General features: G+C 48.3%; 1 protein-coding gene across 11 annotated transcripts in view; it reads right to left on the reverse strand.

The window, feature by feature from the left end:
- PDS5B (PDS5 cohesin associated factor B) overlaps nt 1-21,820 on the reverse strand; it is a 2,333,811-nt gene that overhangs the window by 490,045 nt on the left and 1,821,946 nt on the right. For all 11 annotated transcript variants that reach the window (XM_069639007.1, XM_069639003.1, XM_069639002.1 and 8 more), the window contains one exon: nt 7,493-7,555. In XM_069639007.1, coding sequence (XP_069495108.1) covers nt 7,493-7,555 — 63 coding nt within the window. The remainder of the gene's footprint in view (nt 1-7,492; nt 7,556-21,820) is intronic.

Raw genomic sequence — 21,820 nt, forward strand, 5'->3', positions numbered from 1 at the left:
AGTAAAAGGTGCGCTCCTTAAAAACAGGAGAGGACTCTTCTGATGGCTATCCGGACCACTACAGCTCTGTGCAGTGATTTCGACCTAGAAGAGGATTCTCTGGCTGTTGAAGGTGAGCTGGTTGATCCCACCAGGCTCAAGGAAAGAAGACTCCGGACTGGATCTTCTCTGTCGTCGAAGGGTAGATAGCTCAGGACTGCAGCAGGGCTTCACCGGGATCCAGGAGTTGCAGCAGCCGTCTTCTCCGCTTCTCTTTGGTTCTTGTAGTTCCAGTGGTGACTCAGACTTCCAGCCCAAGAGTCCTGCCTTTTATGCCAAAATCCCCCATTCACACAGCCTGGCTGTCAATCACACGCTAGGGGGGGGGTTTCCGGCCTGGACAACCACCCCAGCCAATCGACAGAGTGCGACTTGGGTCTCCATGCCGACCGTGTGCAGGGGGTTACTAAACCCCTCCCTCACATTCAGCCCACCTAGACACCCAGGTGCCAAAGGAGGGCTTCTGGGCAGAAGCACGCCACAGGACGGCAAACAAAGAAACCAAACTTGGTTTGGCGGGAAAAACAAACAAGAAGGACCTTTCCAACACGAAATGGTGTAAAACCACGCTAGGATACACGATAAAAATGATATGGGGTAGCAGGTTTTATGTTCGAGTCTGTCACCACAGCCAGAACATTAACAAGGGAATCCGCGTAAGAAATGATAGTTGCCACTGCCACCAGCCATGTCGAGTCGGGAAGGGGGACACAAAGTGCCCCTTGAGTTACAGAAGGACAGGGGAAAGATATTCCCCTCCAGTACTCCATTGTAAGATGGTGTGTACTGGATCTGTATTTTAAAAGACTAGTAAAGCCAATGGTGACTTTACATGTTTCTGGGGGACAGTAGTCATCCCCACAAATGGAGTTCACAAGGGAAGTCTAAAAAGACATCCCTGTGTCACTGCACTAAAGATGCTGTGTGACACACAAGTAAAAAGATGATGCCTAGGGAGTTGGTGACACTCCATAGCCCATGAGCACAAATAGTACAATACACACAAAAATACACTGTAAGAGTGAAAAACAAGGCCCACACTCTTACCAGGTGGAACAAATAATGCCAGAAATCCAGCAAAGCTGTTGAGGGACTCACTAGGTAAGGGAAACTAGCCATAAATGAGAATTCTCCCTAACACCCATCACCACCAGGTATATCTTGGTAGTCCAGCAGCTTCAGCGCTGGCGCTTCAGGGACGTGCTATTCTTCACCGGTCATCTCTGCAGCTCGCCGGCTGCTGTCTCCCGTTAGGCTTCTGCTCACCAGTGCTCTCCAGACTATTCTGTGTCTGCTTCCTGGATATACTCTCAAGTGAGATAGCGACGCATTATACAACTAAGTAGATATCATGTGTTTGGACAAAATGTGGGGGAACAATGAAATATGTTCTAACATTGCGCCACTGTTAGTCCTATCGCTCTCCTTACTCAACACACACTCACCATACAAACATGGTGTTGACATTTTCAACTTTGTTAATGACTGCAAGCCAGATTTCTTTGGGATCACCAAAACATGGCTTAATTCCAATTTGCCCACCCAAGCCACCCCTGATGAATATACTCTATTCAGAGCTGACTGTTCTCAAGGCAAAGGTGGCGGAGTTGCACTTATGTGCAAGTCCAGCCTCAACAGTCACGCGGTATCACATATTTCACCTGATGGCTGTGAATCACTGTGGGTGAAAATTAAAACCGCCCCACACACAACTCTTAACGTACTTACTATCTACCGACCACCCAAGAACCTGCCCCTTTTTGAAGAGAAGTTTATCAATCTTTTGGCTCAAATCTGCACTACTAAAAGCCCTTTGGTCATCATGGGTGAACTTAACCACTGGTCCAATGACCAACTTGACAAAGTGGGTCTCATCCTTATGGACTCCATTACTTCAGACGGGTGTCCAGTCATAATGTCGAATCAATAATGTCGAATTACAAAAATGTCGAATCCAAAATGTCGAAAACAAAAATGTCGAATTTTTATTTTTTTTATTTATATATTTTTTTTGGGCTCCGGGGGTAAAAAAAAAGGGGTAAAACAAAAAAAAACATTAAAAAAAGGGGGGTTGGGGGGGGGGACCCCCCCATTTCGAAAAAAAAGCAACCAAAAAAAAAATTTGACATTTTTGTTTTCGACTTTTTGTTTTCGACTTTTTGACTTTCGACATTATTGGATTCGACTTTTTGACTATAAACCCTTCAGACGGACTCACACAATGGATCAAATCTCCCACACAAAAAGTGGGCATACTCTCGATTGGCTCATATTGCAAAATACTAACATCTCAGACATTACGGTCACACCATGTATATGGTCTGACCATTCCCTTATCCAGGCCAAGATTGCCTTACCTAATTTTCCGCCCAAACTTAACACACATCCGCGTCTACGAAAGATGACTCGTATTTGAAAAACATAACAGCCCTCAAACTATCTTCGTTGCAATCATCTAAGCTACAACCCTTATCCAACTTTGCTGACTCTTCTGCCTTAGTTAGCCACTTGACTCTCATCATCAAAGAAGCAGTTAATGACCTTGCTCCTATGAAAATGAAGGTAATCAAGTCTGAAGCCACAAAGAACACATGGTTCTCAGAAGATATTGCCACTGCCAGAAAAACCAAGAGAGCTTTAGAAAGATCTTGGAGAAGGGACCCCAATGACGATACTCTAGCTGCCTATAAAAAATGCACACTGGCATACAAGAAACTTATCATTAATGCCAAAGCCACACACTACAACAAAAGCATCATAAACGCCCAATTTAATGTTGGTGAGCTGTTTAAAATTCTAGCTGAATTTCAGGATCAGTCACCACCATCCAATAACATGACCAAAGATTCCAAATGGTGCCAAGACATCCACGAAGCAAATTTTATCTAAAATTGATCCCCACAAGGAAAAAATCGAAGACGCCCTTAGCAACGTGGCACCTAAGTCACCTATAAAAAGAACAACCCCTCTCAACAACTCAGATAGTAGAATTCCTCAATTCTCCTTCACTCATTACTCTGAAAAGGAGGTACTTAAAAGTAATACAAGATCTTAAGGCTACATCCTGCCCAGCAGATGACTGTCCCAGAAATATCTTTAAGGAATCTACTGACGTACTGGTCCCTTGGTTCACCAAGCTGATACACCTATCTTTTGATGAAGGTGTGGTACCTGATGTGCTCAAATCCGCCTGGATAACACTTTTGTTAAAAAAAGAAAATTTGGATCCCACTAAAAAAGATAACTACAGGCCAATAACCAATGTGCCCTTCATTCCGAAGATATTGGATAAACTAGCTTATATGCAATTGCAGGCTCATGTCGAAGAACACTCCATCCTTGGCACTCGACAGTCAGGCTGCAGGGCTCGTCATGGGACCGAGACGGCCATGCTCGACTTAAAGTCCACTCTTACAAGCATAGCAGACAAAAATCAAGCCGCGTTGCTGATGCTACTTGACCGCTCCGCAGCCTTCGATCTGGTTGTTCACAGTTTACTAGTGACAGGGCTCAGAGAGGTCGCAAATTGCTCCATGCTAGCATCAAGATGGATAGCCGCCTTCTTGGGCCCTCGAATGGTAAGGGTATGCGTGGGAAGCAATCAATCCACTCTCATCTCTCAAACTTGTGGAGTCCCACAGGGTTCTTGTCTGTCGCCACTGCTTTTTAATTTGTATAGTCGTCCCCTCCTTGATCTTCTTAGTAAGCTTGGAGTTCAATATACAAACTACGCAGACGACACTCAGGTCGTCATACAACTAAGTGGCTTGTATAAGAACGATGTTGAAACTATCAACAGCATCTACAAAGACATACAGGACTGGATGGCCTGCAACTCCCTAGCTTTAAACAACAAAAGAACGGAGCTCATGATAGTGTCCTCTAAGAACACCCGGAACAAACTTGATTCTGACTATGCCAACTTCCCTATTGCAGACAATACCATCACTGTCCAAAGGAAAGTTAAGACCTTGGGAGTTGTTCTGGATGAGGAGCTATCTATAAAGTCTCATGTCTCCAACATCAGGTCCAGTTGTGGATTAACAAACGAATCAGCTATATTCGCCCTTTCATTACAGCTGAAAACTGCTCCTGTCTACAGCATTGATCAACTGCAGACTTGACTATTGTTAACAGTCTTTTGTCTGGCACAACTGTCGACAATATTCAATCGCTACAGGTGGCTCAGAACAACGCTGTGCGCACCATCTTCAATCAATCCCGTTGCACTCATATCTCCACCTTCAGGAAGAAGCTACACTGGCTTCTTGTAAAACATTGCATAACACACAATGTGCTAACGACAACACAAGTACGTGTCCCTCAGCAATCCCACCTATCTGTCTGAACGTATAAGCATCAAGTCCAATGGAAGAAACCTTTGTTCTTCCACTGCTACTCTCCTTGACCACCTCAGATTTAAGTCAGCTAAATTTGGGAGCACCACCCTTGACATCCAGGGGCCCCTCTTCTGGAATGCCCTACCAGCTGGGATACGACAGATCCAAAACTATTCCGTGTTTAAGCAAGCCATAAAGACACACCATTTCAATCTGGAGTAACCCTCCACAGCCTCACTCCCTTTCTACTGGTCATGTTGTGTGTCTTGTCTTTGTTTTTTTTTGCGCCCTGAGGCCTACGGGCATGCGGCACGTAATGAGAATTAAAATAAATATGAATCCTCCAAGTCAAGGGTAGCCAGGAAATCTCCTTCGTCCAGTGGGTTGAGCATGTGCTGCAACGTGATGTTAGGGAGAATTCTCTGTTTAGGCTGAATTTCCTAACCTAGTGAGCCCCCCAGCAGCTTTGCTGGATGTTTGGGGTTTATTTTTTTCTCCTGCCCAGAGTGAGACTCTTTTATCCTCACTCTTGGAGATTTCCCATTGTACGAGGCTACCAACTTTAATTATTTAATTCCTATAGCCTCGAACATACCGCCGGTTTATTTAATTATTAATTCTCCGGTTGGTATTTTTTGCCAGAACTCGGTTCTAAAATGGCATTTGTGTTCGCTTCTGTGACTCCAACCCAAGTTGAGCCCTTTGTTCCACTATTTTGGCGGGCTTCTCCACAGAAGCCCTCCAAAGTGGTGCCACTCTATCTGGGGTACTTAGGAGGGGTGGAGGGGGATTTAGGCACCCTGGACTGAGTTGCCTAGGCAACTCAAGTCGCACTCTGTCCTGATTGGCCCAAGTGGTGAGCCGGCCGGCATGTTTGAGTGACAGCTAGGCTGAGTGAATGGGGGTTTTCTGCATAAAGCAGGGCTTTTGGGGACTGGAACTTGAGAAGTCGCCACAGGACCTAAGAATCCGATGAGGGAGAAGCTGAGCCGACCTGCTACGACGACACCACCGGTGGAGCCCTGCTGAACCGTCTCACCACTTTTCCCAATGACAGAGGAGATCTCCAGCCCGGAGAGCCTTCTTCCTTCGACTGGTGGGGATAACCAGTCTGCTTCCTTTTTCGCTTCCTGGAGCATCTCGTGGCCGCATTGCCTGTGCCAAGCACCCCGGCAACCGGGATACCACGTTTTACCACTACCGCGAATCAAAGGGTAGTACCTTTAACCGGAAAACTCTGTGGCTGGTTTCTTCCCTGGCAGTGCAATGACCTTCATTTTTCCTCCACGTCGAGATCTTCTCTTCTTCTGGATGCTGCCGCGACATGCACCCGCTGCCAGGAACAACTGCCCCCGCTGGAGGATCCTTTCCACATAAGGTACCGTGTTCCGCCTGGCTTCCCTTGCAACCGACTGTACGGGGTAGATTTAGTCCCCGGCTTTCAACCCTGGGTTAGCCTGGGACACCCTGGCTAAAGTTTTCTGAGCCTAACTAAAACCGTTCTGAACTCCCTGCAAGACTTTTTAAGCCTATTGTCATCGTGTGATCTTGGGTGCATTTGTGCCCTGCTCTCTCCAAGAGTGGGCCCGGACTATGGACTTTGGCTCACAAGTAACTTTTGACTTTCCTGCCTTGCTTAAGAGTTCCTAAGTATTAGTGTGGTGTATTTTCCTACATTCTGCCTTCTTCCCTCCCTTTTTCGTTAACTTATTGGAGTGCCATCTATAGTTAAGCGCTCACCTCTGTCTGGAAATAAGTGGTGTTAACTAAGACTTGTCTGATAAGGAATAAGGAGTATATCTATAATAATAGTAACTATGTTTAGAGTGAATTACAATATTAGTGCTGGAGTGTTTCAATAAGTGTGTTTTTAAATAAATAATTATATACCTTGATACCAAAGCTCTGGTCAGTGTTTACTTGTGGTATTGTATCTGAGTGCCTATTTTGTATACTTTGCATACTGCCTAACTCTTCTTGAGGGAAGTCTGACTGCTCAGCCACAGCTACCAGGTAAATCTGGGTGGTACAGACTGCTACCAAGTGGGTTTACTGCCAACACCTGTAGTCCTAAATCTTTTGCAGTGGTCCCCAAGGGAACTGCACAGGTTTCTGCCTAACACGTGACCATCCTGAACCTTTGGGATTTGAGGCACTTGTTGAGTCCTCGCAAATCTAGAATGAGTCTCCACCCTCCTGACTTCATCCCTACCAGAAAGTATCTGAGTACACTCTAGAGCTGCTGGGGAACTGGTTCTATCACCCCTTTGCTTAGTATGGCTAGAAGCTCCTTGTACTTTCGGGTTTAGATGGTTACGCAGGCCTCCCCAGACGTTTGTGCAAATAGTCCCATAACAGATGATATGATAGTTCAAAGGCATGGTGCTCTCCCGACATAGTTGACACCAGCTCCAGCTCTTTTCTTTGAGATGTTGAGCAAGGGCCGGAGAATGATACTGCAGAATGGTACTTAGAAAGCTGGAGTGACTTTCACTGCTAGTTCAGGTAACGTACATCTATGGGCAACTTTCTGTGATGGTCTTGGGTTGCAAATATTGACATGAAGCGCAAAACTGTCAATAAATGGCACAAAAGCCCACATGAAAGTAAGTAACTTGCGGGTCTGAGAAATTTCACACGTTCAATGCACACAAAGCTAAATGCTTAACGTCTGTGGTCTTAGGGTGCCCCGCAAAATGGGAAACATTTGTCCAAGAAATAAAAGTTTTCTGAATGTTTATTGGGTGTCCGAAGTAAGTAGAAATAATCAAGTGACATACCATGGGGGTACAAGTAGTTTCTTTTATGTGTCAATGTCACAGTTGCTGGCATAGAAAAAGCACAACTTCCATGGCAAGGATGTTGTATGGTGCTGCTCTTTCACACTGTGGTAGAAGTCCAATGTGTACATTTGACTACTGCTTTAAATAATCCACACAAGGAAGGTACAGATTAGAACATTTTTTTCTATCAGTTCGATTTTTACATTTCGTAACAAACGAAAGGTAAGAAAGACCAGTGCTGATATTTGGATCTCATATTCATACAAGTTTTTACATGCTAGCCTTTGTCAACAATGGGATCAGAAACATCTTATGCATTTAATAATTTACCTTTCCAGGGGTGAAAAAGGATTTCATTTCTGGAGGGAGGTAATTTTTGGTGTTGCTGAAGTTCTAAAGCAGCAAAAAAGAAAAAAACAGAACAGAAAAATAAAAGTGAAACACTGGCACTATGGAACATGCAAAATGTATAATATGAAATGTTTTCAGCAACATCAATCACAAATCATTCCTTTTAAAATACACAGAACAATAGGGTCAACTCAAAAACTCTCATTCTAAAATTATTTAACATCACTTGAGAGAGCACCATCTATTGTTAATTCAAACTATGCATTAGTGTCATTGTACAAAGGTATAAAAAGAAAAATCATCTTATGTAAAATCCAAGGATTCTTATACAAATAACCAACACATTGAGGATCTGTATTTTCGCTTTGGTGAAACTATGTACGTATACATCTGTTTTAGAACCATCCTTACTAGAGCTCTCAGTACCGATATTTACTTGAAGGTAAGCACAATCTTGAACAGAGAGCTAGCAAGACATCTAGGCTGCCAGCACATTCATGTAAATTGCCAAAAGGATGACATTGTCCTGAAAAATCTCTCAGCCAAATTATGATGCTGTCCCCCTCCATAGAAACGGTTTGGGTACATTTTTTTCTTGGAAATCTAAACTGTGACCAATCTAAGGCGGCTGTCCCCTCTCCCCCCTAAGGGGGGACCTTTCCCATAGGGCCAGGGTGGTGCGTCCATAGTACGGTAGTCCCACTGGGGGTGGCAAATGGGGAGGATCACATGCGAGAGGAAGCCCCTCATGAGATTAGGGAATAATTCCCAGAGAACGCAGCTTTATCCAAAACCCTCTCTTACCATTCTTTCCTATCTTCACATAGGGCCAACATTCTTTGTTGTAGTCAGTCAATTTAATACCTCAGACTTGACTAGAATACTAGGGTACACTAGTGGTTTTCTATGTAAAGATTACATAACTACTGTGAAGAAGATGCCCAGGATGATGCAGATCACTCCAGAGAGCCGGAGTGATTGCTATAGTCTTCCGCAATAATTGACTGGTCCATAACAACCCAAGAGGAAGTGTAGGGGTACGAGAGCTACCCTCCGAGGAGGAAAGTCGAGAGCAGCTGGCAACAGGAAATCAACCGTGAGAACCACACTGGCAAGTCCAGTGGAGAAGGGGAGACACTGCACACGAAGGACCGAGGTACGGTATGAGCAGGTGCAGGTACATTAATCAACCTCTGGGCATCCCCTAAACCGGAGAACTGCAACGCAGAGCGGAGCCGCTTCGAGAAGGGCGCCAAAGGCTGGGAAGCGAGGCACAGCAAATCCAAGTCTACGAGTGCTGCTGGAGCCTTATAGAAGAGCACCGCTCCTCGGGAGACGTGAACCACGAAAGGGACACCGATACTTGGCAGGACTTTGCGACACGACAGTGAAGAACTACATTTATTTGGACATTCTGACAGTTTTCCTTTGTTTCTTTGAGGCAGGGAAACCCCTCTTTGTTTTAAGGACAGAAAAGGCTTTTCTCCAACCCCTTTACTTTTATGAATATAAGTTTATAAGCAAAACAAGGCAACATTTGTGTCCAAGCCCTACTCCTGCACCATCACAGTACTTACACTTTTTTTTGCACCAAATGAAAACATCATATCAGCTTCAAAAACAGTATTGCAATTACATTAGAAACTTAGACATTAAGTACATATTAAAGAGATATAGGCAGTAAAATTAAATTCCAAAAGACGATGCAGGCCTACAACTCAAACGGGAGTCTGCCACAGGACCTTAACTTTGCAGTACCACACAGGCTAGCTTGCAAGTATCTTAGATAGAGTCAATGATCCAAAAGTTCTTGATCCCAAACCATGTGGACTATATGTACACCATGTTGTTGAATTGGTGGAGACCCTCTTTTTGACTTACCTTTAACTGCAGTAGTCTTTAGCGGCTTTAACTTCCGACAATGAAAGACCCACCTTGCTGGGTTACCTCACAGTACCAGGAGGTCTCCGACCCTTTTGAGAGGTACAGAAGCAAGTCCTGCATCGGTTACTCACTGGTGCAGCCCGACTCAAGCAGGCATTTTGAAGTAGCAAGAGGAAAACCTGGTGGTCTTAAACCACTTGAGTTGGAGCTCCCTGCCAGAATAGGCAAGACTGCCGATGAAGCAGGACATTGTGTCATGCGCAGAACAGCTGTGCAGTCTACCAATCGCCACAGGCATCAATGAGAAGAAACCCAACCAGCAGCTTAATAGTCTGCACTCCACAGTCCAGGTCAGAAACCCAGGCCATACAATTCCCAACCCAAGACCCACAACATTGGTGCACAGAAATCAAGCTAGAGCTAAGAGGTGAAAAGACAAATCGGCTGCAAAAGCATACCTTGCGCTCTGCCTCCAACCCAACACAGCAGATATCACCAGTGGTGTATGGCACCAGAGGCCTATAAGTAGATATATTCAGGTCAATGCACGAAGAATAATACATTTTGAAGGAAGAACAAATGACTTACCTTTCGGTAATGTTCTTTCTGATGGATGTTCCTCCCACAGATTCCTCATCTATATCCTATCCTATCCACAGTGCAGCTGTTCTCCGGAAACTTATCTGCTGCCAGGGGGTGCAGCACAGCTCTTCCCCCGGCTCTGCTCCCGACTTCTCTACGCGTCCTGTGCCGGAAATGACATCGGGCCAGTATATGTAGAGGTGCCATGCCCTGCGATCTCAGTTCCACCTTCACTCTGATGCTGAGAGGCATGTGAATCGATGGTGTACTAGCTATCCACCTAGAGGGGCAGGTAGGAAGGGCGATGAATCTGTGGAAGGAACATCCATCAGAAAGACCATCACAGAGAGATATGTAATTTCTTTTTCTAATGGATTGCTTCCTCCCGCGGATTCCTCATCTTTAATGGACTCCCAAAGCATTACGAAAATCTGGAGGAGGGAGAAGAGCACCGACACCACATAGAGCAGAAAACTCTGGAGGACCACCCTATCAAAGCGGCGCCCTGTCCTGAAAGGGAATCCAAGCAATAATGCTTAGCAAACGTGTGCAGAGATGCCCTTGTTGCCGCCTGCCAGATGACCAGGACTGGGACTCCATTCTGCAGAGCAGAGGTGGCAGGCACTCCTCTTGAAGAATGGACTTGGATACCCTTAGATACGGCCTTTCCAGCAAGATAACAGCATTCTGAGATACAAAGAATGATCCACCTGCCAGCACAAGCACCAGTGTAATTAAAAGCTAGCCATGTTTTCTAGCCTCTCTCTTCTGAGAGACATAGTAGCTGAGGGCATACACCGGGTCCAGCCAATGGAATCGCACCTCTGTCTTAGAAGGATGAGGCAGAGAAAAAACAAAGGAAGCTGGATCTTTTGAGAGAAATACAAATTCTAGACCGCTTTTGGAAGAAATGAGGGCCTCGCCCTCAAAGTCACCTTCTTGGAGAAATTATAAGTTAATCACTGAAGTGACTAATGTAATCCTAGTCAGCCAGGGTGCATAGAGGCGGAGGCTTGGTGCCACCCTGCTTGTTGATATGATACACGCTGGTGGAGTTGTCTGTCTGAATGAGGATCGTCTTGCCACTGATGAGGCAGGAAGGTCTTGAGAGCAAGCCAGATGGCTTTTAGCTCTAGCCAGTTGATATGGGCCTCTTGTTCCTGAAAAGACCGAGCTCTGTGGATGCTGTGGTTGTCCAGGGTAGCTTCCCAGCCCTCCAAGAACAAGTCAGTGGTGATGGTAGCCTGCAGTGCTGGTTGACTGACGGGCCTGCCTATCCTTAACTTGAAGTCTGTGCTCCACCAGACATGGTCCTGGACGAGAAAAGGAGGAATGCTGACAAGTTCTGCTTGGGAACCCCCGCTCCTGCTGTAATCTACTAATTTTTAGCCTTGTTTAAGGTACTGCTAGAAGACACGCCGCCATGATACCCAGGAGGTGCTCGTACCACCATGCTGATGTCACCTTGCTGTTGTGAAAATGACTCGTGACCCTCTTGATGGCTATTATCGTGTCCTCTGAGGGAAAGACTCTCTCGAAGTTCGTATCCCATAAGTGGCCCAGGAACAGTAGACTCTCTGTCGGGCCCAGCTCTGATTTCTTGAGATTGATGGAGAATCCCAATTCGTATGGTATATTCATGAGGGTGCAGGAGGTGTGATGGACCACCTACAGGGATCTCGCCCTGACGAGCTAGTCGTCCAGATACAGATAATCTTGGCGCCCCTGAACCCTGAGAAGGGCTGCCACTGCATTCATAAGCCTGTTAAAGTCCCTGGGGGCTGAATTCAGGCCAAATGGTAGAACCTTGTATTGGAAATGGAAGCCCATGATCCTGAAACTCAGGAAGGACCGATGGGGCTGCCAAAGATCCAGTGAGCAGATCCAATCTCCCCTGCACAGTGTCTCTGCAAAAAGCGCTGGGGTAACCATCTTGAACTTTTGAAGCAGGAGGGAAAGGTTCAAGGTGGAAAGGTCCAACGCAACTCTCAGGCCAGTCTGGTTCTTCTTGTGTATGGCAAAAATTCAGCAGTAGAAGCCCATACCGCGCTGGGACTTCTTCCACTGCTAGACTCTGAACGAGTGATTGTATTTCCGCGAATAGAGTTGTTGTCCCAATCTGTGGGAGTGGATTAGAGGAAGGAGGGACCAGTAGGTCATAGCCCGTGGACACTATTGATGGGATCAAGGGTCTATGAACCTTGCGCTCCAATACTGTGCTTGAAGGGCAAGCCTGCCCTGTGCAACCGACCGACCACCCCTCTGAGGATGGGGTTGAGGAACCCGCCGAAGGCCCGCTCCTTGTTGGAATGCTGATGCGTCTGCCTGTATGTTTTGGGGGTGGACTTAGTGATGATAGATGAGGATTTTGCAGTCTGGGAACTGTTCGTCTTCTTATCAAGTTCCTCATCGATGGTGGAAAGAAAGAGGTCGCTAACCTCAAATGGAAGGTCCAATAGGCGCTCCTGGACGTCCAGGTTGAGTTTAGTGGCCCGTAGCCGGGCAGTCCTTCTCATATATCCGTGGCGATGCAGATGGCACTGTTTGTGGGGTCTATATGCACTACTGTGGACTCCATGTTATCTTGAGCCACCATCTTTGCTTATGACAGCCCTGTCTTGAAACATACTTGACTGTGCACCGAAAGTTCCGGAAGAATTTCAGCTATTTTCTGCCAACAAACTATGGTTAATGGCTGTGAGCACGGTGTATGCGTTAGACTAACGAAGGTGCAGCGAAGCGTTGGAATAGCCCTTCTTTCCATAACCCTCCAAGATCTTCTCCTCCTTGCCTAGCAGCGCCAAGGACGAGCTGGTTGAGGAAGATGGCGGCTTGAAGTAGATAGAGGCTGCGCCAATAAATGAGTGTGGTTGAGGGTGTGCTGGCAGCAAGAGTGTATCCCCATCCAATTGCCTGTACTTGGTGTTGAAGCACTTGTTGGTGGGCTGTGCCGAATGGGGATTAAGCCATCCCTTTTTGGCCAAGGCTACAACATCCTTTTGCATATGAATACCCGTTCTAGCTGTGGGGCGTAGAGTGAGGACCTCCGCCAGGACCCCCGCGCCTCTGGTTGTTCGACCTCGGGTTGGGGCAGCACCAAGGTACTCGGCCAGGCCGATGGAGTGTCAGGATCTTCCTCCTCATCAGTGTCCACCAGGGTGTCTTGCTGGTCTGGAGCGGGAGGAGTACCGAGTGCCTAATTCTGACTGGTGCTGACTGGAGCCTGAGGCTGCTGTGGAGGCTGGTATGGAACCGTCTGGGGAGCCGGAGGCAAAGGTGCCGGCCCTGTGGGGTCTGGCGTGGGAAGCAGGGGCTGCACAGGGCCAACAGGCGCTGGAGCCACAGGTGGAATGTCTGTGGGTGCCTCCCATCGGAGGAGATCTCATAAGTGATAAGTGTGAGGAATTACTCAAAAAACCTGTTCTCACAGGCCGGTGGGGCGCTAGGTGGCATCGGCAGAAGAGCAGGAACCTGAGGCTGCTGAGGCATTGGCATCAGCTGGGTGCATCTGCCCTGCAACATTGAAGGATAAGCTGTAGGCCACGTACCTGCTGAAGACCAGTCCCACCTCGAAACTCGTTCTCCCACCTGCTCCGTGAAGGGTGGTGGCAGTGGACGAGCAGCCATATTGTCTGGCGCATTGGCCATCTTGTCAGGCTGCATGCCTGTGCCTGAGTTGTATTGCTTGCCGCGCTGGATCCGGCCTCCTCCAGGACTCTTGGCGGTGGAGCTGGAGGCCTATCCTGCACCTCAGGATAGGCCTCCAGCTCCAGGTAGACGTCATGCCCTTGGCTGTGTTGCCAGTAGTGTTGTGTACAGGCACCCCCTCGGACATTTGTCTTGTAGTAGGGCGAAGCCCCTCGGGTGGACACCCAGTAAAAGAACCTCACGGTCCTTCAGCGACCTCAACGGTAGGATCCAGCGACCCCTCAGCCTGGCGGCCGGTAGCTGACGGCCTTGGTACCTGTGCTGTGTTGGAACCTCGACGGTCCCTCCCGCTCTGACATTTCCTAGGAAAGGAGTCGCCCTTGCGGGGTGCGGATAAGAACAGTGGCCCTACCTTGGGCCGTGACTTGTGCCTGACGAAGTTCTTCAAGTCCTCTGGAGGCGATCGTTCGAAGAGCTTGATCCACCGAGCCAACCTGTTCTTCAGAGCGTGCGGAGTAAGCACATCACACGTGGAACAACCGTCCCAGCCTTGGTCGGCGCCAAGGCAGCAGAGGGAAGTGCATGGGGGGTCAGATGTAGGTAAGAGCCCCTCGCAGTCTGGACACCTGCTGAAGCCCTCGTACATCGACATGCGCTGGGGAGGAGTGTGGCGCCAGAGGACCGAGTACCTGATTAAAGATTGAAAGACAAAAAGACAGTATCCGGGAAAGAGCGCGAAGAATTACAAGGTCGAAGCCAAACCTTGGAGCGCTGGTGAAAGCGGTCTGATCCCGTTGACGCGGAAAAGAGCACTGGGGAGTGGCGCCAGTGGGCGGAGTCAGATGAGCGCATGCTCCCAGGGCTGCACCCCAGCGCGCCTCTAAATTTAAAGCGAAAGAAGATTTTTTCTGGTGAAAAAGGTTCTGTCTCCTGAACCTAGCAAGGAACACCCATATAGTATGGAGGAAAGGGGATGGGACGTAGGAGTAAAAGAAGGGAGTTATAACAGATTATGCTTGCGGAAGTGATGGCAACCAGGAAAATCCCCTTAAGGGTGACCAATCTAATATAAAATAATTGAATGGGCTCAAACGGAGATCCCAGAAGTAATGTCAAAACCACATTTAAATCCCAGGCCAGCACAACAAACTGGCGTGGAGGTAACTAATTACACAAACCTTGAGGAACTGCATGAATGTCGGGATTGTGAGGATTGAGACCCCTGTTCCAAGGACGTCTTGAAAACCAAAATAGTGGCTAGGTATCCCTTCACAGTGCCAATCTGCAAGCCTGTTTGGCCCAAGGACAATAAAAAGAAATCTAAAATGGGGGATAACGGACAGGATAGCTGGTCCACATCCCTCTCCCGGGACCAAGCTGAAAATGTATGCCTTCTGTAGCGGGTCTCCGAGCTAAGTACACCAAAGATGTCACCTGACATGTCCCACTCCATCTAGACTCTCAGTAGCCAAGCATGATGGTTGAGGCCGCTGAGGCTCAGATGGAGAACCCAACCCTCTGAGTGGGAAAGCAAATAGACTGCTTGGAAGGTGCAAGAGGGCAGATGGTCATATCCAGCAACTCCGGATACCACGTCTTCCAGGCTCAATCCCAGACAATCAGGTTAAACCTGGTTTCTAGACGGATGCAATCACCTGAGAACCAGCAGAGTGACAGGGATCGGCTGGAACGTATAAAGGAGGTTGACTGCCCACTCAATTGTCAGTCAGTCCCCCAGAGCTCCCCGATGAGAAAATTCCCTGGAGCAGAAGAACTCACACTTCCTGTTCACACTGGAAGCAAGGAGGTCCATTTGAAGAGTTCCCAAAAGGGAGATCTCCTCTAGAACTTCCTGGCATAGCTATCATTCGTGGGAGGCCGAAGTCGGTCTGCTGAAGGCAGCCACTGTGACAATCTCTCTTATGACCAGATGGGCTGCTGTCAGGCAAGGCAGAGAGAAACATTTCTCCAGAGCCCAGATACACAGCCACATTGATTTTCTGCACAGAGGCAAGGACCCTGCACCACCTTGTTTTGTCAGAGATAGTCCATGGCCACTGTTGTCCGTAGCACAGTCATCGGTATCACAGAGAGGAGGAAGGCGACCAAGGCCAGCCCGATTGCCCTCAGCTACAGCAAGTTGATGTGTTCCTGCGACTTCATGGGAGACCACTGTCTGCTCACTGGCAGATCAGACAAGTGAGCGCCTCAATCAGTCAGAGATGTGTTTGTGACCACTGTCACCTGCGGTCAAGGTTTACAAAACTATGCTGCTCTCTGCAGGTTTTCTCACACAGTCCAACATGCAGGTTTGTGAGCCAGCTGATCTGAGACATGTAAAAGGTCCAACATGTCGCCCTGAAGCTGTGACCATTGGCAGCAGAGAAGCAACGTAATGTGCAGCCTCGTTTCTGGTACGACTAGGATGCAGGAGGCAATGAGGCTCAGAAGGTGCATAAAAGCAGAGGCTGGGAATTGCTCCTGGGATTGGGGGGCAATGACCAGCCGAAAGATGTTGTTTGCCATACGGTCCTGAGGCAGGAATATCCTGCCCAGGCGAGTGCCCAAGAAAGCTCTGATAAATCAGACTGGGACAGACAAAATCTGGTATCAGGTAATATAATTGCGGCAAAAATGCTGTGGTTTGACCTGGTAAAGGTGTATCCCAGTATGCCATTTAAGGCGAGCGGGTTGGGGGGTGTCCCCCGCTCCCCTCAAATTGTATAATGGGTCCGGGAGTTGCGGGGGTGTCCCCTGCATCCTTTACATGATTGTGACGCAAAAAAACCACAGCATTTTTGCCACGATATTTTGTATTCACAGCCATTTTTGCCGTGATTTTAAGACATTGAACCCAAAATCTGAGACTTATTGAGGTTCAGGCAAAAGCCCAATCTGTGGAATAGAGTGCACGTGCAGAGTAGGTGCTCCAACACTAGATCTGGAGAGCGAGCATGAAGGGAAAGACATGAATGCACCACTGCTAGCAGTTCAGTGAAAACCCTGGGAGCCGAAGGTAGGCCGAACGGCATGACTCTGAACTGGTAGTGATGTTGGCCCACCACAAACCTCAAGTACTTCCTGCGTTTCCAAGGAATCAGCACATGGAAGTAAGCATCCTAAAGGTCCAATGATATCAACGTGTGCTGGAAATCGAGGGCCTGCTGGATCAGGACTAAAACATCTTGATAATGTCCTTGGGCAGGAACAAATTCCACAGCTTCAGATCCAGAATGGGATGCAAACAGCTGTCTTTCTTTGGCACCAGAAAATAGGTGGAGTACCAACCCTTGCCTCATACCGAGCGCGTTACCAGGTTTATTGCTCTCCTTGAGAGAAGCGGACAGACCTCCTCCAAGAGGATGGGATCTGGAAGCAAGGGGCTGGTGTAAAGGCAATGGTCCAAAGGACGCTGCATGAAAGGCAGACAGTAACCCTGTGGAACGACCTGTAAGGCACAATTATCAGACATGGTCTTGAACCATTCCTTGCTCAACAGGGAAAGTCTCACAGGGGAACCGTAGCAGAAAACTTCAGAGAAGATTTGTTCGTAGTGCTGAGGGGCCGGTGGCTGCGACCGCTCTGCTTCTGGGGGCAACTCTAACTCTCAGAAAGCTCCTGCCCTATTGTCTTCAGGTGGGGTAGAGGCCAGGCCACCCCAGGAAGGATGAAAACCCCAGCCTCTAGTAGAAGATGTGGAGGGCTGTTGAACGGCTAAGCCCAACGACTTCACTGTGGCCTTTGATACCTGAAATGTATGAGAACGTCATCAGCTTTCACCCCAACCTAGTTTTGCCCATCAAAGGGCATGTCCAGAGGTTTCGCTTGGACATCATGCGTGAAGCCAGATGTCCTCATCCAAGAGTGGCACCTGAGCACCACACTTTGAGCCATCGATGTGCCTCCACAGTCAGCAGTGTCCAGTCCTTACTGCAGAATCTGGCGAGAAGCTTCCCTGCTGTCTGTCACAATAGTCCGGAAGCCATCTCTCATATCCCCCCTCAGGCATATGTTCAGTCGCATTTGTCACAGTGGACCACAGGCCAACAGAGAAGTTAGACAGGGTGCAAAAAGCATTTACTGCGCAAAGGGTGAAGCTGCCCAACAAAAACACATTCCGCCAAGCGTTCCGTCTCTTGCTTTCCCGATCAGGTGAAAGATAGAAGACTTCACATTTGGAGTCAAAGCCTGAACCACCAAGCTCTCCAGGGAAGCCTGAGTAGATGGGAAATCTGGGCCAGAATGGCAGGGCAATGCTTCCTTGCCAGGACCTCCAGTACAGGGGCATAATCCTCCACATTGACTGGTATTAGCCTTTCCTTCCTGGGACCTTCGTCCAGGATGTCCATTAATTCCAAATTCAAACTGCATTTTCAGCCTGTACAGAGCATAGAGCCCCAGGGTATCGGCCACCTTTGCCATCACATCTTAGACATGTAGGGTTTTAGAGGAAGAGGAGCATATTCCAGAGGTTCTTCGGTGCCCACAGAGCTGACCGGTGCTGATGACCGATGAAGTCGGGAATGGTGCCGAAATCTGGATGCCTGGAGGGTAAACTATTCCCCCTTCATGAGGGTGGGGACCCCGCCCAAACAATGGTAGACGCATCCTTGACAAACTAAGCACAAACCCTCAACCGAGGGGTGCGAGGCAGCATCACAACCACATGCCCCACAACCACTAAATCATTTCAGAGCAAAGCCACAACTGTGCACAGAACCTGGCAAATGAACCGCTACAAATGCCCAGCAGACAGCACAGGCAGTACGCTTAGCACAGAAGTCCAAATCAACAAGGAAAGGAAAAACGCCACTAACCCAACCATACAGCCTCAAGGTCTACATACACCTTTCAAACACAAAACAAATGCAACCTCCTCTCTGCACAGCAATCCGCACACACTTCACCATACCGCAACAACAAACCAACCACACATAGTCCTGCACAACAGAACATGGGAGTCTACCGAGCTGTAAATTGCACCCAAGCACCGAGCTGCAGCTGTCAATAGGACATTGCAAGTCTCGCTCTACCTCTTTCCGCTATGCCCCATTAACCAACCCCCACACTCTTGCCTTTCAGATCTGACAGAGTGCCAGGGGACCATTCTGGTGGTGATAATGTTAAAGGTCATTTGTAGCGTGCACTAACATCTTTTGGAAAACTAGTTCCTATTCCTCCAGAATAGGAGGATTGAATTGGAAAAGGTACCTTAACTGGCTTGGGAGAACCTCTAGATTGGTGGCTTTTCTTTTTAGTAGAAGAGGAAGAATGGCGGTGCGAAAACAAATTCGGAGAGTGGGATGTTTTGTGCAGCTTATTCTTATTTTCCTTACATAGAGAGGACCTTTCCTCTGACCGAAGCGCCCGTGACCTCGAACGAGACTACAAAACATCACCCTTTGTGTTGTGGACGAAGGAAAAAAGTTTTGCTGCCCATTCCCGGAGGGCCTTCGGGTGAATGGCCAACATGTCCCACAATCCTGGGCATCGTGCTCCTCGCCCAAGCAGTATAAACAAACTCGAAGATTCAGACGGTGTGTCCCTGAAGCGAACAGAGTGTGCGGGAAAAAAAAAGGAACTGAGGTCATGGGGTGCAGCACCTCTATATACACTGGCACCGTCATGTCCGGTATGGGGCTCAGTCGACGTGAAGCAGCACCGCACCTAATGGACGCAGAACGGTTTCTGGATAACAGCTGGCGCTGTGGATAGGATATTATAGATGAGGAATCCATGAAAGGAAGGAATCCATTAGAAGCAGGCATTCATTCTTGGATGTTGCAAAAATAGTTTTGCCGGATTCAAAAGTCCAATATCTCCCCGACAAAATGAATGAGTCAGAAATTCACACCCTCCCTCGCACCACCATCTGAATGATGGCCCATCATATCCAGGGGTGAAATCGGAGTTAAAGCGAATTGAAGTGAGAAAGGGGAAGGCTCGAGGGCAGGAAAGCAGGGGAGGAACAGTGTGTTGATGAGATTAATCCCGACTTCAATAGTGGTTCTCGAGGAGGGACGTTCATACATCGCAAGGGGTCTATTTCTGCAAGAAAGCAATGGCATGTATCTCGGGGGTTTGCCAACCACTTTTCCCTCCAATTTCTTCCAGGCGTTGGGGGATGAGTGATCAATCCACTGTCTGATGGCTCTAAGTTGTGTCGTCTGATAATACCTCGCAAGATTGGGGAGTGCAAGACCTCCTCGATGTATAGGATGTTAAAAGATTTGCTATGAGGAAGTCTCTCCAAGTTAAGGCTTATAGTTCTTGCTGGATGAGGTTAAGGGATTTCCTGGGTATTGGAAGGGGAAGAACTTGGAAGGAACAAGTTACTTACCTGTAACTGTTCTCGAGCATGGGTCTGGCATGGATTCACAGGCACATGAATATTCCCTGTCGTCAGGCCAGGAACCCTTGGTCAAAGAAAAAACTTTCGCTTTTGTTTATAAACTGTCTTTGTCCTATAAACCAATCACTGAGCTCTGGGTCATACTGCCCCCAGCCAATGATTGCCCTCTCCCTAAGCCCCGCCTCTGGCAGCCATCTTCAGATTTGGTAGCACGTAAAGTGGCAGGATGACAAAGAAGAGCTGCAGAGGGGCAGGAGGGAGGATTTGCATGTGAATCCATGACAGACTCATGCGGGAGAACAACAGTTACAGGCAAGTAACTTGTTCGGTCTCCAGCATGGGGTCTGGCATGAATTCACACGGTCATGAATAATGAATACATAGCAGTACCTACATACACAACCACGAGAGGTGGCAAGGCTCAACAGAAGCAATATTCTTACCTCCTCACCAGGCTCAACTTCAAGCAAACAGGTTGTGTAACACAGCCTGGCTGATTCTGGACTCCTCTCTGGAATCCCTCTCGACACAGTTGAATTTCGTGAAGGTGTGCTTAGACCTCCACGTAGCAGCCCTGCAGATGTCCAGCAGGGACACATCAGCCAGGAACGCCCATGTTGCATCGATCGACCTGGTGGAGTGGGCACTCGGACGGCCAGGCATAGATCGGTTTGCCAACCGATGACAGTGTATGATGCAGCTGTAGAGCCACCTTGCGATGGAAGTCTTGGCCAAGGACTTCAAATGGTTCACAGGACCAAAGTTCACGAACAGCTGTGAAGTGTTTAGAAAACCCTTTGTGCGTGCCACGTAGAACTTCAGGGCACAAGCAATGTCCAGCGAGTGCAAGGCCCCATCAGCCGGTGACAAAGATTTCAGGAAAAAAAACGAGCAACATCAAAGGTTCGTTGAGGTGGAATTCTGACAGAACCTTCAGCCTGAAAGAGGGATGCGTCTGCAACACCACCCTCGATTCGTGGAAAGTCAGGTATGGCTGCTTGCAGGATAGGGCTTGTATCTCACCCACCGTCCTGGCGGAGGTGATGGCCACCAGGAAAGCCATTTTCCATCAGAGAGACTTGAGAGGGGCCTGATGCATAGGCTCAAAGGGACCCCCCACCTCCCCCATGAGCCTTAACATCACGTTGAGTTCCCACGCCGGGGCAGAAGCCTTCACTGGCGGGAAAGAACGAAAAAGTCACTTAAGGAATTCCTTGATGAGTCGATGAGACCACAGGGAAGACCTTCCTGGAGAGCTGGTGTAGCAGGAGATAGCTGCCAGATGTACCTTGATCGAGGCATGCGCCAGTCTGGCCATGGCCAAAGATAGCAAATACGTAAGAACCTGTGGGACGGGACCCTCAAAGGGGTAATCTTCTGCAACCGGCAAACGCTTTCACTTGTGACCGTAGCACTTTAAAGACGACGCCCTGGCCCTGGCAGTCTGAAGGCAACTCATATCCTCCAAACTCTAGGGCTGCAGGAGACAAGCTCTCAGGTTGAGCGATCCTAGTTCGTGATGCAGGATTGCACCTCTTTCTCTGGCGAGAAGACCCGGAACCACTGGTAGCTTGATCAGAGGTCCACCTGGTCCTGCCAAAGTTTTGACTCATGGCAGGAGCACAATTCCCTGCTGAGGGAATCTGCAATGGTGTTCTTGATTCTTGCTAGGTGAAGAGGGACTATGAACATCTCTTGCCCGATGGCCCAGTGCCATAAGTCCTGCGCTTCCCTGGAGAGCTCCGGGGATCGAGTGCCCCCTTGTTTCTTCATGTAGAACATTGTGGTGGTGTAGTCAGTGAAGATTTTCACCACCTTGCCCTTCAGAGACGGAAGAAATT

This window comes from Ambystoma mexicanum, chromosome 7q, assembly GCF_040938575.1.
Source record: "Ambystoma mexicanum isolate Mex_15411 chromosome 7q, UKY_AmexF1_1, whole genome shotgun sequence".
Classification (NCBI taxonomy): domain Eukaryota; kingdom Metazoa; phylum Chordata; class Amphibia; order Caudata; family Ambystomatidae; genus Ambystoma; species Ambystoma mexicanum.